The 14,739-nt window shown below is 38.3% G+C and overlaps 1 protein-coding gene across 3 annotated transcripts in view; it reads right to left on the minus strand.

Annotated features, from left to right (window-relative positions):
• BVES (blood vessel epicardial substance) overlaps positions 1 to 14,739 on the minus strand; it is a 33,635-nt gene that overhangs the window by 18,364 nt on the left and 532 nt on the right. The window contains exons 1-5 of one of the 3 annotated variants that reach the window (XM_029945299.1): positions 14,625 to 14,733; positions 10,623 to 10,858; positions 7,606 to 7,730; positions 4,571 to 4,758; positions 3,698 to 3,806 (exon numbers count right to left, since the gene is read on the minus strand). In XM_029945299.1, the coding sequence (XP_029801159.1) occupies positions 3,698 to 3,806; positions 4,571 to 4,758; positions 7,606 to 7,730; positions 10,623 to 10,848 (648 nt within the window). In that variant the 5' untranslated portion in view covers positions 10,849 to 10,858; positions 14,625 to 14,733. Of the gene's footprint in view, positions 1 to 3,697; positions 3,807 to 4,570; positions 4,759 to 7,605; positions 7,731 to 10,622; positions 10,859 to 14,049; positions 14,072 to 14,624; positions 14,734 to 14,739 lie in introns of those variants that run through there. The other 2 variants (XM_029945301.1, XM_029945300.1) reach the window with 2 other exon arrangements.

Below are 14,739 nucleotides of genomic sequence, written 5' to 3' on the forward strand. Positions count from 1 at the left end.
AAAAAAAAAAAAGATTTATAAGAAGAAAAGTATAAGATCAAGTCAGTACTGAGGGGCTCCCAGAAACACTAAGAGATGGGTAAATAAATGCAAGGCGACTAAATACTATTCCACAGGAGTAATTAGAGAAGGGTGAGCCCTGGTACTCACTGTAGTAAAGCCCTGCAACTGGGCGCTGGAGAAAGGGTTAGGAGTTGGAGATGCCTTCGTTTGGCAAAGAGGTTATCTGTGAAATTGGAAAACAATTCATGTGCACTGGGGGAAAAGTTAAAAGAGGAGTTGGAAGTCATCCAAGAGAAGAAAAAGGAATTGTACCTAGGGCATGTTTAATGCATTTAACCTCTTTTCAACCATTCCATCACCTTAAGTTTCCATGGAGGCAATGACACTCCTGACACTATCATTTGTTTAGCAAATACATTTCTTATTGATGGTTGAAAACCACTGTGAACTTGTTTAAATTGTTATTAAATTTAGATTTAATAACAGTATTCAAATAATAAGCTATACCTAGAGTATGTATGACCAACTCACAAGTCCATAAGTGCAGACATTTAATTGGAAGTGGGAAGTTAGCATATTGACTGAGGTCATGTTACGTGATGGCTGATGCTTCATTTCTGCCAAATAGACATTTGTGTTTAATGATTTCCTGTCACAAGAGCCAAGTAAAACATATCTTAATGAGGAATTTCTATAAAGCGATGTAAGATTTTTTTGAAGCTTCCGTAAAATAAATTTGCTTCTTAGGTCATTAGGGCGCCTCAGCAGTGCCCTGCTTCCGTTCTTGTGAAGAAATAAAAGCTAACCTGGCAATGGAAGATATGAAGGGATTTCTTTCAGGGAGAGAATTGGACTAAGTGTTTCCAGTCAAGTTTGCCCTGATTTCTTCAAGGCACTAGGCCTGCTCCTCACTTTAGACTCTACACCCTCACAGAGTGAGAAGACATTACACAAGAATAAGGGTGTCTGGGGGAATTGCCGAATGTGCCAGAATTGGAAACAGCAGTCCAGCAATAGGACTGTTGAGTGTCTTCAGGGAAGAAAGTGTTATTTTCTTCATGTGTTGTATCAGATTTCACACATCAGGCACATGAAAATGTCCTAGGACTGGTGTGTCCAGCCAAGGCTTAGAGTTCTCCTAAGCACCAAAATATAGTAGAATCAAAGCTGGCAGATTAAATTGCTTCACAGCTTAACTAAAAGATTTACTTAATACTATAAGATAAGGTTTGATTTAAATACAGGTGAAAGTTTAGTATTCCTTTATTTCACAAGGGCTTGGATTTCCAAGACAGTCTTCTTCCCTTCAAGTCAATAAAGCTTTGATTTTCAGGCTTCCCAGCACAGGACATGCAACAACTACAACAGAGCAATAGTGGGAGATAGAATACAGAAGGTAAGTGTGAAAATGGTAAAGCTCACTTGATATAAAGTAACTGCATGAAGAAAAAGAAACACAAAAGACTACCTCTCCCTCTTATAATAAAGATACCAAGATCCTATCAATAGTTCTAAGCAGCAACCTTAGTTGCAAGTACAAAATGGCTGTAAGCACCTCTTGAGTACCTGTGTGTTCAGAATCTGTTTCTCATCCCTGTCACTGTGCCTGTCACAAGCTTCACACATGTGCCCAAACAATATTTGCTGTGCGATCTCAAGAGACAGACATTGGGTTCATTTGCCTTTCTTTTCTCCTTTCACCTTAGGGAAAGGTACTTTGGGAATACCCCTACCAAAGATGCATTTAAAGAAATACAGATTCAAAGGAAGTAGCGCCTTTGTCAGAACACTTTTAATTTTTCAGAAATAAAGAAAAATGAGATTAGCAGGAAAAAACACGTGGGTGGAGAAGTCTGACTACGGACCCTCTCAAATGCCCTCTGCTATGGGCACAGGTAGTGAGAGGTCACAGCAAAGTCACTCCAGGAACCTGCTTCACAAAGAGGCACTATAAACTCCTACATAGATGTGCAACAGCTGTTTTCACTATTGAGTATCTGCCAAAGGGACATTTCGTAAACAATAAAACACAATCTCTCCCGAGGGCTTCTTCTGACAGAGTCTGCTCCAATTGTACAGGGCACAGAGTCCATGATGCTATAGTAATTTCTTTCCATTGGCCAATCAGAAAATGCCACACTATATTCTACGCAGCCAAGAGATGGGAACACTTCTTGGCTAGCAAATCCCAATCCCTGGTTCCCAAGAAGAAATTGTAGCTAGTGGTAGGAATTCCTTTTTGTTAATTAAAATATAATTTGAAGACCAGTAGAAAAGATAGTACCTGTTCATATCCCTGGATTCTTAGGGAGCATTTGCTTCTAGAAACAAAGTATTTCAGTTTCTACCCCCTCGCCAAATCCCAGTCTCTTCAGAGTATATAACGAGACTGAGTCACTGTGTAGTACCACTTGCTACTGTACACAGAGAAATGGATGCAGCAGATAAATGGGTATACTGTACAGAGATAAATGGGCTTTCGAAGAAGAAATGTAGTAAGGGCAGAGGAAAGAAGGAGAGAAGAAATAAGTGGTCCTGTACTCATTTGTAGATGGTGGTGATTAAAGATATAGTAAGAACATTAAGTCTCAGTGCACAGCAGACCCTCACAGACACAAGGTTAGACTATAATTCAGGAAGCCACGATATAGCATTAGCTTTCTACTTCTGTATCTTAAGCTCCGCCAGTGTGGGAACAGTACTACACTCAGTTAATGAACTTAGATGAGACCTTGTGGTAAATACACATAACTGTACCACGTTGTGTGATTATGCAGACCTGTAACTCAGGCAGAGTGGGAGTGGGGCAGGGCTGAAACCACTGTATATAAACTAAACTAAACTGTATGTCTGTAAATTTTCCCTGTTATCTCCATGTGGCCTCCCAAATTGGATGGAGTCTCAAAATGAAAGTCAAAAATAATATGAGTCATCAAAAAACACTGACATTTCCTCCCACAGGTGATAAAATCCTTTCTATTCCATTTCCAACCAAATAGATTTACCCCCTTGCTCATAAGCATCCCTATTCTGCTATTTATCTAGAGGCTAAGATCAAAGGATAGTCTCTCCCATTTTCTTAGTTTCTTTCCTATCAATCAAGAGAGGGATAAAATAGGAGGGCTGGACACTTACAGAAAGAATCAAAAAACAAAGTGCTCATAATGGTATAATTTTTAACTATGAAGAACTTCATCTTTTGTCCTTAAAATATTCATTAAACATAAAATTTTAAAGTGATTAGGTTATTTCATAAAGATTAACAGAAGATCTCTAGGATGAAGCCGGTTTTTCTTTTTTCCCAGGAAAAGTAACCAATTACATGTTTTAGAAACACTGATTATCCACAACTGATATTTTCCTTTTTTCTCATAATCAAAGCACTAGATGTTATCTATGAAAAAATTATAAAAAGTCAAATAAACAGAAACGAAGAAAATAAAAAAGTAGTCAAACTCACAACCCAGAAATAACAGCGTTAACGCTATGTCCAAAGTAAGATGTTATCTTTCTAGACCTCTTTTTATGCATGGATAGACACTATTTTGTTTAAGTTCTACAAAAATGGGATCATGCTATATATGCCATATGGTAATCTCCTTTTTTCAATAAGTCACTTTTCTGTTAATATCCTTTGGATTTTGAATAGACATGAACTAGCTCCAATCTTTTTAAAAATCATGCCGAAACATACCTGGAATTTTTCACCTTTGTGCATCTGAGTTGATCTAAATTCTGGTGAATCTATAAAGGCACAGGGGTAAATGTTATGCAGAAAATGTCCTCGATAGGAAACCTTCATTCTGATAACAGAAATTAATGTTAATAAGTGCATCATATTTCACAAATAACATGATGACCCTTAATCTTATAGGTCTGTATTTTGCACTAAAGTTTTAAAGATTCCACAGATGACAGACAATATTAAAAGCATTTCCTGAAAAGCATAAGTATTTACTTCAAAATAAATTTCACCGACAAGAAAAAAAAAAAAGACAGGTTCCAGGATCGAACAGACACGTGCCTCCCAACGGTTATCATTGTTCATATAGCCGGAGGGGCCATAAATTTATTACTCAAACTCAGACGTTTTTGAGAAAGAAAGGGTTAGTATTAATAATTTTGCCAGAACAATGTATACTGGCTCTCTCCCCAGAAGACTGATATTTCTGGAAGTTATATGTTTGTGATAATTCAAAAAATAATCAAATCACCTCTGAAACATGCACAGCTTTTTAAGTTTAATGCCCGACCTAAACCTAATTTTATTTGATTGATTATTCATTCATTAACTTTGATTCATTATAAAAGGGTCAATCAGGGTTCAAAATAGTCACAACTGAAAATCCTAACATCAATAAGAATCAGAGTAGTCAATTCTATGTAATTCGAACATGTTGCTCTGTAGCATTCTAAAATGCAGTTGTAAAATGGAATTTCACACCAGCAAACTCTGCGACCGCTTCCTCCATTAGCTGGTATCATTTCTTTCTAGTCACTCCCTCCCCACGGGGACATGAAAAGATTCAGGGCAAACTGGGAATTTCAATTTCCATTGAGCACTTACTTCCCCTTCAGGAGAATACTTAGACGGTCGTCAACTGAGGTTTTATCCTCTGCAGCATAAGCCTGGCCCTTTTTTAAGGTTTGGATCATACAAAACTGTCCAGTTAATCTTCTGAACAAATCTGGAGGCACACGGAGTGGTTCAAACAATCGGCGGTAGATGCCGCTGAGCTCCTTTTCAATCCTTACCTGAAACGCAGCAATGACCACATGCTGTAATCACACAACACCGAAATACCGACTCTGCAGTCTCAGGACAGGTTTGAGAGTAAACGCATCTTCAACACATACGATGGCCTTCTATTTCAGTACATGGAATCTTCCACAGAGACCAAGTGGTAACGTAAGTTTTGATGCCAAAAGGGCACTTTTGCAGTTATACAGCTCCAGGAGCATAGGAGACGATTTGCACTACTGATCACATCCCCTCCTGGGGCTGGGAAGCACCGGGGGTTCTGAATGTTATCACACATGCACCTTCCCCATCTTAGCACTTCCTACAAGTAACACAAAACCTTTCTGTCTTTACAAAAGTTTTTTTCACAGAAAGAAATTACATGACCTTTTAAATAGAATAGCAAAAAAAAGAAACACATAAAGTAGGAACCAACACAGAAAAAAAAAGTGAAAATACATACATTAAGCATTTTATCTATATGTATTATTTAAGGCATCAGTATAGGAGAACAAACATTCATGGCTGCAATCATTGCTTCTGATTTATTTATTCTGAAGCAAAGTCACCTCTCCTGTCAGTCAAGACCCAGACTGCACCTCATATTTGGGCCCAGCATTAGTCTGGGAAAACTGTAAAGCATGTGAATAAACTTTGGCGTTCAAATGATCATCCATCCCAAAGAGATCTATGGCAGACACAACATGGAGCTTAAAGACCCAGATGGTGAGAGCCACTCAGATGTCACTAAAGCCTTTGTGATGCTCTTGTCGTGTTCCATTTTAACAAAGAAACAGCATTTATATTTTTCAAAAAAGTAAGTCTACAATCTGAGAAGAAACAAAAGCACAGATACTGTGTGAATGTTTTACTTGATGCTACTACCCGTCACACCAGCAACTCCGGAGCTGCAACTTCTACCTCCTCCACTTCAGAGTTCTGGTAATGAGTGTTTAAAATAATTTGGTCACAGATATGTCCCACTTTCAGGATACATACTAGCCAACGTGGCGTAGTAATGAACATATGAACTAAACAAATCTATTGACTCATGTTCATCATCTGGTCATTCTGCAAGTCTTAGCTCAAGTCCAATTCCTTCATGAAGACTTCTTAATTCTTGTGAAAACACTCATTCATCAAATGTTTTTCTGAGCACCTGTTATGTGACCATCACCGTTGACAGGAACATGGAATACAACAGTAAGGTGGTAGATAATGTTATTGTTCCCAACTATATGGTGCTCCCATCACCCGTAAAAGGATTATCCATCCACTTATCCCACATTATCGCACTTGGCAATGTTGTTTGCTTTAGCCAATGAAATGTGAGCAAAGGTGACATCTGCTCCTTCTGAGAAATTTTAAGAGATACCGGGTATTTCTCATTTGCTCTCTTGTACTTTTCTCTCTGCCGTGAAAATGTATATCTAAATAGAACCTGGTGCAGAGACCCTGAAGTGAAGCCACAGAGCAGAATCACCACTGACACACAACTGCCAGAGTCCATGTACAAGGTGGGTGAGAAAAAAACAAAACAAAACACCTGTCACTGTTACTTGTCACTGAGATTTTTAGATTGTTTATTACACAGGATAACTTAGAGAAACCTGATACAGTCAGCAAAACATACGGGGTTACAATGACGATGAGGTTACAGTAGAATACCTATTACATATATTATCCATATCATTCAAATTATAATTTCTTGTGAAATATGTTGTTTTGTAATAGTTTTCTGTGTACATGTCCAGCTTTCAACATGTACAAGTGCTGTATCTTTTACAGGATAATTATGTGGAATTTGTACAGTTGGTAAACACGTATAGAGTGATTTCTAGAAGCAATGCTGTTTTCTTAATCCTATTCTCATCTTTTTGTCTTAGAATGACCAAGGAAACACAAGATCAATCAGAATTGGAAAAAAAATAGTTAAATACTAGAGTTAAATACTAGTATTTTGGCAACACCCTCCCCAAATGGCAATTTCCTTAAATGAGTATTTTAGGCATAAGGAAAAATAAACAAAGTCACTAGATTTAAAAAATAGCATGAGGGGTGCCTGGTGGCTCAGTCAGTTAAGCATCTGACTTCTGATTTCTGCTCAGGTCATGGTCTCACAGTCCCGTGAGTTCATGTCCCCACGTTAGACTCTATGCTGACAGTGTGGAGCCTGCCTGGAACTCTCTTACTCTCCTTCTCTCTCAAAGTAAATAAATATACTTAAAAAAATAAAAAAAATAGCATGCACTACTCGTAAATCATTAGTATGTTCAAGGCAGTTGCCTGTAATTGATTTTATAACTAGGCAAAGATATTTCCAAGTGACATCAAGTGTCAATAGACAAAAGAAATAATGAAGTTACATGACTAAAAAGATAGAGAATATTGACCTGTTCTCTGAAGTCTAAATTGCCTTAATGATTTAAAGAGTGCATAAAACTCCTACGTAGAACCAACTTCATGGTATTCAAATATTTCACTTTATATATAAACAAATTCAGAGAAATGATATTAAAGGGACCAGAGATGTTAGATGCTCATTCTTAAGTCTGAACAAAGCACTGTAAAAGCTTTTTGGCTTTAAAATCCCTTCCTTAAGGGACCCTTGGGTGGTTCAATTGGTTAAGCGTCTGGCCGTTGTTTTCAGCTCAGGTCATGATCTCATGGTTTAGGAGATCAAGGTTTGAGAGACAGAGCCCAGCTGTCAGCACAGAGCCTGCTTGGGATTCTCTCTGTCCATCTCTCTCTTTCTGCCCTCCTGCCCACCACATACATACTCTCTCTCTCAAAATGACTAAATAAACTTTAAAATAAAATAAAATAAAATCTCTTCTTAATTAATTAGTTTTAGTTATTACCGGTCTTTTCTTGTACAAAAGATATGACAGATGCAAAATGTTGACACCCAGGAACACAGAGTTCCAGATCATGATATCCAAGGCACATCGGTAGAGAGTGGCCCAGACAATATAAAGGGTACACCCTGTTGAAAAACAAAGTTAACATATTAGATAACTGGAATCGCATCAGTACGTAGCTTAATCAATTTTTTATCCTCTGTATATAAAAATAGTCAAGCACATTTTAGAAATACCTAAGCCAAAAATCTCATTAAGTTCCATTTTGTTCTTTGTCTTGTTACCACAAAAGGAAAATGTGCTCTGTTTTGGAAAATTTATATAGAAAATATTTTTTAATGGGGAAAACCCCCATAATTCTACTACTTAAAAAGCCACCGTTGATACTTTACAGTTTTAATGCATTTTTACCTGATGGCAAACCTACCATATATAAAATTTTGGAACCCACTCTAACTTATTTTGCTTACTGTGATAATTTTCCTACTTTGTTAAAACTATTTATATACATAGTTTCTAGTGACTGTAACTGACTAAACCCTAATTTATCTAACCATTTCCCAACTGGGAAATAGATGAAATTTGGGGGGTGTAATTTTTGATACATCGCCAAAACATAGTTACACACTAAAAATTGATGTGATTTTTTTTTCTATTTTGTTAGGGTGGATTATCTAACAGTAAGTCAAGGAAATGTACTTCATAGCTTTTGATGAGACTAAAGAATTGTTTCCCAAAGGTGTATACGCATTTGCAATCCAACTAGTTGGGAATGCTGCTATTAAGTTGTCAATATTACAAAATTTGAAGTCTCTTCACTTGATAGTGAGGAATTATGTATTTTATTTGATTTTGCATTTTCATGATTACTGGTGAGCCTGAATATTTTACCAAATATTTAACCATCTAAAATTTCACTTGATGATTTTCCATTCACCTGTAGATATCTCCTTGCTTTATCTTATCGATTCTCTTAATTTAGGAAAACTACCTCATTTTCTTTTGATCAATGGGTGGTGAGTCAATATATTTTTAATTTGAAGTAAAATGATCAATATGATACAAATATAGCAACAATATACATGCACATAAAAGTTAAACTCCCACATTAAAAAGTTACTCATTTGCAATTTTTATTTTATCAGAATGACTTGGGGCATCTGAACAGACAAAATGTAAAACTTTATAAGTTCTTTAAAAAATATTTCATAGCAAATGTTGTTGAATTTCAAAGTATTATTCTTTAAAGAAGACAGGGAAGCATGATGTTTCAGCTGACTGGGAACATGAGGACCTGAATTATAGTCCTGGGTTAGCCACATTCTCTCCATCTTAATTGTGGATGAGTCCGTTAACGTCTCCAGGTTTCATCATTTATAGTCAGAGTAGATGATCTCCTTGGCTTGTTCCACCTCTAAAACTGTGTCTTAAAATCTATAATTAGCTTTTGCTTTTTTATAAGGGTGTGGTTTGGTTTTGTTTTTCATTCAACTCTCTACAATGCCTACTGCAATCCCTACCTTACTCAGAGGTTACAGCCACAGAAGCCCCACAGGCTATTTTCCAGCCTACCTTCCAGCCCCTTCTTATTTTATCGGTCTGTCTGTCTGTCTGTCTGTCTATCTATCTATCTACTTACCTACCTACCTATTTTGAGCGTAATTGACATATAATGTTACACTAGTTTCAGGTGTACAACGTAGTGATTCTACTCGTTTGCACACATATATGTTATGCTGTGATCACCACAAGTGTAGCTACTATCTGTCACCACACAACGCTATTAAAGGATCATGGACTATATTCCCTATGCTGTGCCTTTTATTCCCATGACTTATTCATTCCATAACTGGAAGCTGTCTCTTGCTTCTAGGCTTTACTTTGACCATTCCTTGTAATTTTTCATGTATTTCAGGCATAATGACCTACTCTTCACTCCCCTTAGATATAATGAGTTTCTCTCTCTTCTGTGCCTTTTCTTGGATACCACAGGCACCCACACTCAGAGAAATCCTGTTCATCTTCCAAAAGCCAGTTCCAGTGTCATGTCCTTGTTCCACCTTCCTGCTGAGCCTGTCATCCTCCTCATTTCTCCTGGGCACAGGGTGCACACGTGCATCATGGCTTCTGACACCTCACACATGACTATCCGTCTGTGTCTCCCCAGCCCCTAAAAGTATCTTTCTCAAAAATGGACACTGCCTTATTCAGTCTTTGCCTGACACATTATAAGTGCTCAAAAATGCACCTGAATAACGGAATAATCAAGGAAAGAATCACATAGAGAGTAATTTGTCAAGAATCACTGGCTAAAATAATAAATTTAATTGCTCTGGTATTTTGATGTGAATCAATTTAACCTTCTTCATCAGGATTATTGTAGCCTCCCAAATAAGTTTTATTTGAACTACTGTGTTTAGGGAACTACTTTTGTTTCCAGTGTTTCATTACAGATCGTTAAGTAAATGCCTATTCAATAGTGCTTAAGACTGGATAATACTTATTATGTGCCAGGCCTGTTATAAGTCAAATATCATACACCTACACTCTTACACACACACACACACACACACAGAGTTATTCTTCCAATAACTCTAGGAGTAGTATCGAGGAGACGGTAGTGTAAGTATTTTACCCTTACTTGACACATGGGAAACCGGAGGAAAAGGAAGGTTTAATCACCTGCCCTTGTTACACAGTTAGCAAGTGGTGGAACCAGGATTTGAACTACACAATCTGCTCCAAAGTCCACACTCCTATATACAAATAGATTTTTTTGAAACCTGGAAAATCTAACAACATAGGAAACATACATGGTCTTATTTAAAATAAATATGGGAAGATACAGCATGTGAAGGTCTACCTTGTAAGTTACTTGATATACCGCTTATTTGCTGACAAAGATTTATATTTCTGGTACGCTATAGACCTGACCAGGAATACTTGAAGCCCCCAACCCTGAGCCCATCTGAGGCCAGTTACAGAGAACTTATGTACATCTTAATCAGGTTTCTTACCTATTGTTAACATCCCTCTAAGAAGTATCATATGAAGGTGAAGACTAGTTGGAATAACCAACCCAATTGTGAAAAAAATATTCGCAACATGAAAAACTAGATGATGTATCTCTCTCCAGTTTTCACATACGGTCTCATTGGAAGGCACGATTATGATACTTTCTAACTCAGGTGTAAAACCTAATGCAGTTGATTCTGTCAACGGGCTTGACTCGGTATAATTCATCTTGAAAACTCTGTAAAAACAAAGAAACAAAAGGACAATCATAAAAATGGCAGCTGTATCTTACTACCCCTACAGGTATTACATCAAAATTATTTCTGTGAACTAAATATTGGTAAATAGACTCCTCTGGTGCTTATGAATTACATCTAGGTTTGAACCCCATCAGTCACATACTAAGTGTACCCATTTCTTTATCTGTTAGATGATGATAATAATACCTCATTTGATTTTCTAATAAGATGAAATGAAAGATAGAAATTTTTAGCATAGTGCATAACTATTTACTGATATGTATATCTGTACATAGACATACATGGTGAGGGAGAGAGGAATGAAGAATTAACTAGTCTAAAAGGCAATCACCAACATTCATAAACCATAGCAATTGCAAAGTTTTCTGTCACATTCCCACTATGACACTGATTCCAAACACTGAAAAAGTACATGGAAAAACTGATTTTTAAGTAGTTTCCAAAAAATTAATATCACTCTCATATCTACTATTTGAAGGCTTAGTATATTGAGAAGGCTCTATTTTTAGTCATTAAATCATTGTGTCATACATATATACAATCTATATTATACTATATGCACAAAATAAATATATTATCTATCACTTATACATACACAGATATAACATTAACTCCTTCTTTCATTGTCCAATTTAAGTCTCTACTTTCCCATAAAATCTCGACTAGATAGCACATCCTAAATTAAAATTAGCAAACTTCTGGTTTACTTTTATGTAAGAGAGGTAACGAATATTCTTTCAACTATTTAATATAAAAATCTATAGCAAATACATTTCGAAGAGTATACATTTTACACATGCTTACATAAACCTTAACAAAAATGACACTATTTCCTGACTAAATTCCCTGTCCTCCTTCTCTGGCACTTAAAAAACTTTTTTCTATTATTAGTTATACAAATTGGTCTCTGATAAAAAAAAATTCGATTTATAGATTATACGAATTATCCTGTTTCAGAAAAAGAATTCCAAATGGGAACCAAAAATATCTTTAAATTTAATCTAATGATAAGCGTTTCTTTCCAAAATAAGGTCACACAATTGACTGTACATTTCCATTCATTTTTTTTTATCATACCAAAGTACAGGTTTTAGGTGGTAGAATAATTAATTGGTACAGGTTGGGCATTCTGAAAGGATGTTATTAGATAAATCTGAAGGAATTCTACATCTGTTAAGATGATAAAAAAATACATGCACTACAAACTATGAATGAAATGATCAAGTCAATATACGATCTCTTCATGTAATTCTGAAATAGTTCAAAAACATAAGAGAAATAGTTGACTTGGATATTGATTTTCTGCAAAAAGAAAAGAAACCACAAAAATTTATCTACTTTCTGAATGTTTGAATCAATAAAAATGGAAGCCTATTGGGGTGAGGGGTATGATTATTTAAATAATTCTTTATATAAAGTTTGCTTTCAAGGACCAAAGCAGAATTAATCCTATAATTTCTGCAGGAGGGAGAATGATATTAAAGGCCCTCTATCACTCATAAGCTAGTATTAATGTCTGCTTATGCCTTAACATTACCTAAGTTAATAACCACATTTCTTTTTTTTCTCTTTAATGTTTATTCATTTTTGAGAGACCAAGAGACACAGAGCATGAGCAGGGGAGGTGAAGAGAGAAAGGAAGACACAGAATCCTAAGAAGGCTCCAGGCCCTGCGCTGTCAGCACAGAGCCCGATGGCGGGGCTTGAACCCACAGACCACAAGATCATGACCTGAGCCCAAGTCAGACATTAACCAACTAAGCCACCCAGGCACCTCTAACAACTACATTTCTATGGCTTCCACTTCCGTTGTCCTATTTGTTTTCCCAACTACCCTGTGTTCTCTATGAGGCAGGGGTGTTGTCATATTCATCTATGTATACCCAAGGCCTAGACTCTGTAAAGAATGCCAGAGCTGAAAGCCAACAGAAGGGACACAAACATGGCAAACACTTTTAGAAATGATTTTCAGTTTCCCCAAACCTTAGAAGTAAAGACAGGAAAATGTCTAGCATTCCTGAGACTAAGAGAGTCGGGTTCTATACCAAAAGCCCTGGAGAGCCACATACGCCAGGGAAAGTCACTTTTGTTTCTTGGGTCTGCTTCTTTTTGGGAACAGAGGTGGCTGAACTAGATGGTCTTTGAAACCCTTTCAAGTTTTAATAGCTTGAGGCTCTAATACACATTTATATAGTAAGTTAGTTAAGACATATTCCCCCTCATATCCACCCAATTATACCTGTACTGCCAACTAATCCACTTTAGTTCAATTTCAGGTTTTTAAAAGTTCTTCAAGTGGCACTAAAGGTACCAACTTCTGCTCCAAGAGAAATGATAGAAAAACTATGATCCACTGATGCAAGATCTAGGAAAATAGCCATAGGAATTTTTAAAAGATGGGATCATCCTACAAAATATTTCGATGCCCCATACCTTATTTAAAAATACATATATATGTATTTATTTTCTGTATGTCTTTTAGCTTATAGGATAACGAACATTGTATATAGTACATTTATTATATAATTTATTGTTTATTTGTATATTTATCTCTACATCAATTTTGAAATGCCAATTACCTGTTGTCAATAATATTGATCAGACCTTACTGGTTTCAGCTTCTTTTGATTACTTTTAATGGGTTTAAGACGTTTACATGGAAGTAGCCTTATACAATAGTCTAAAGAGGAAGACTAGACTGGAAAATTGGTAAACGTTCAGATTAATTTTGACTGAGTCAAGAGAAGTCTTCTTTCTCCTATTAGTTCTTCAGGGTATACTTCCTTTAATTACGTGCTCTGGTAAAGTCCTGTCTTTCTATAGATTTTGAATAGCTACGTGTCTGCAGTATTAAATAGTAAATGGTGAAACTAACATTAACCCTTCACCAAACTACAAAAATGGAAAAGATAGCAGCAATGAACAAAAGTCGTGCTCGCAGACTTAATTCATTCTGTAAATCGAACCGAATTTTGGCACATTTTTAGAGTGGCAAAGGGCATTACGTTGTCAAGGGACTTTTCGCACATATTCTCGTGTTAAGGCAAGCCGTTTCTGGGACGTGTCTAGCTAACAACACGTTCCCCAGAGCCTCAGAAACGAGGGCGCTGGTGGGTGGCGAGGTTCACGGGTTCCCCAGCCATCGGATCTCCCCAGGGAACCCGCTCACCTCGCTCAGTGTCTACTGTTCTCCTTGACCCGAACTCTGGGGATACGAAGGGTGTTCGGTGAGCGCCGCGCCCCGCCTGGCACTCCCAGCTCCTGGCCAGGGCGGGCCACTCTGGGCGGCCTCGGCGAGAGAGCCGGCGGCCCTACAGCGGGCGAGGACGAGTCGTAGGGGGTTAGGGACCCGGAGCCCCGGGGGTCCAGCGGGGAGAGGAGATGCCGAGCTCACCAAGGGCTTTCCCGGAGCCGGAGGGGGCTCGTGAGCCAGGGGACGCTGGCGCTGCCAGACCCGCGATGCAGCAGCTGACACCTGAGGGTCTGTGGCCGTGGACCCCAGACGGGGGAGAAGGGCGGTTTCCGAGACCGGGGAACCCCGCGAGGGCCAGGCCAGGGGAGGAGAGGGCGCGGCTCCCGGCGGCCGGGCTGGAGAACCGGAGCCGCCGCGGGGGCTGACAAAGTTGCTCCCGGTGGAGCAGGGATCCAACTTTCGCTTCCCGATTTAGCCCCGGGAGCACTAGGCTGCAAATACCCGGACTCGCGGGGGGAGAGCCGACGGCAGCTACGCCTCCCGCTCCTTACCTGGCTCGTCCCTGGCACCGAACCTGGGCGGCGCTGGCCACAGTTTGGGGCGACAGCGGCAGGGCGCGGGGGACAGCCACGCGGCGGCTCGACGGGCGCCCGAGGCGACAGCCTC

Source organism: Suricata suricatta, chromosome 7 (genome assembly GCF_006229205.1).
Source record: "Suricata suricatta isolate VVHF042 chromosome 7, meerkat_22Aug2017_6uvM2_HiC, whole genome shotgun sequence".
NCBI lineage: Eukaryota > Metazoa > Chordata > Mammalia > Carnivora > Herpestidae > Suricata > Suricata suricatta.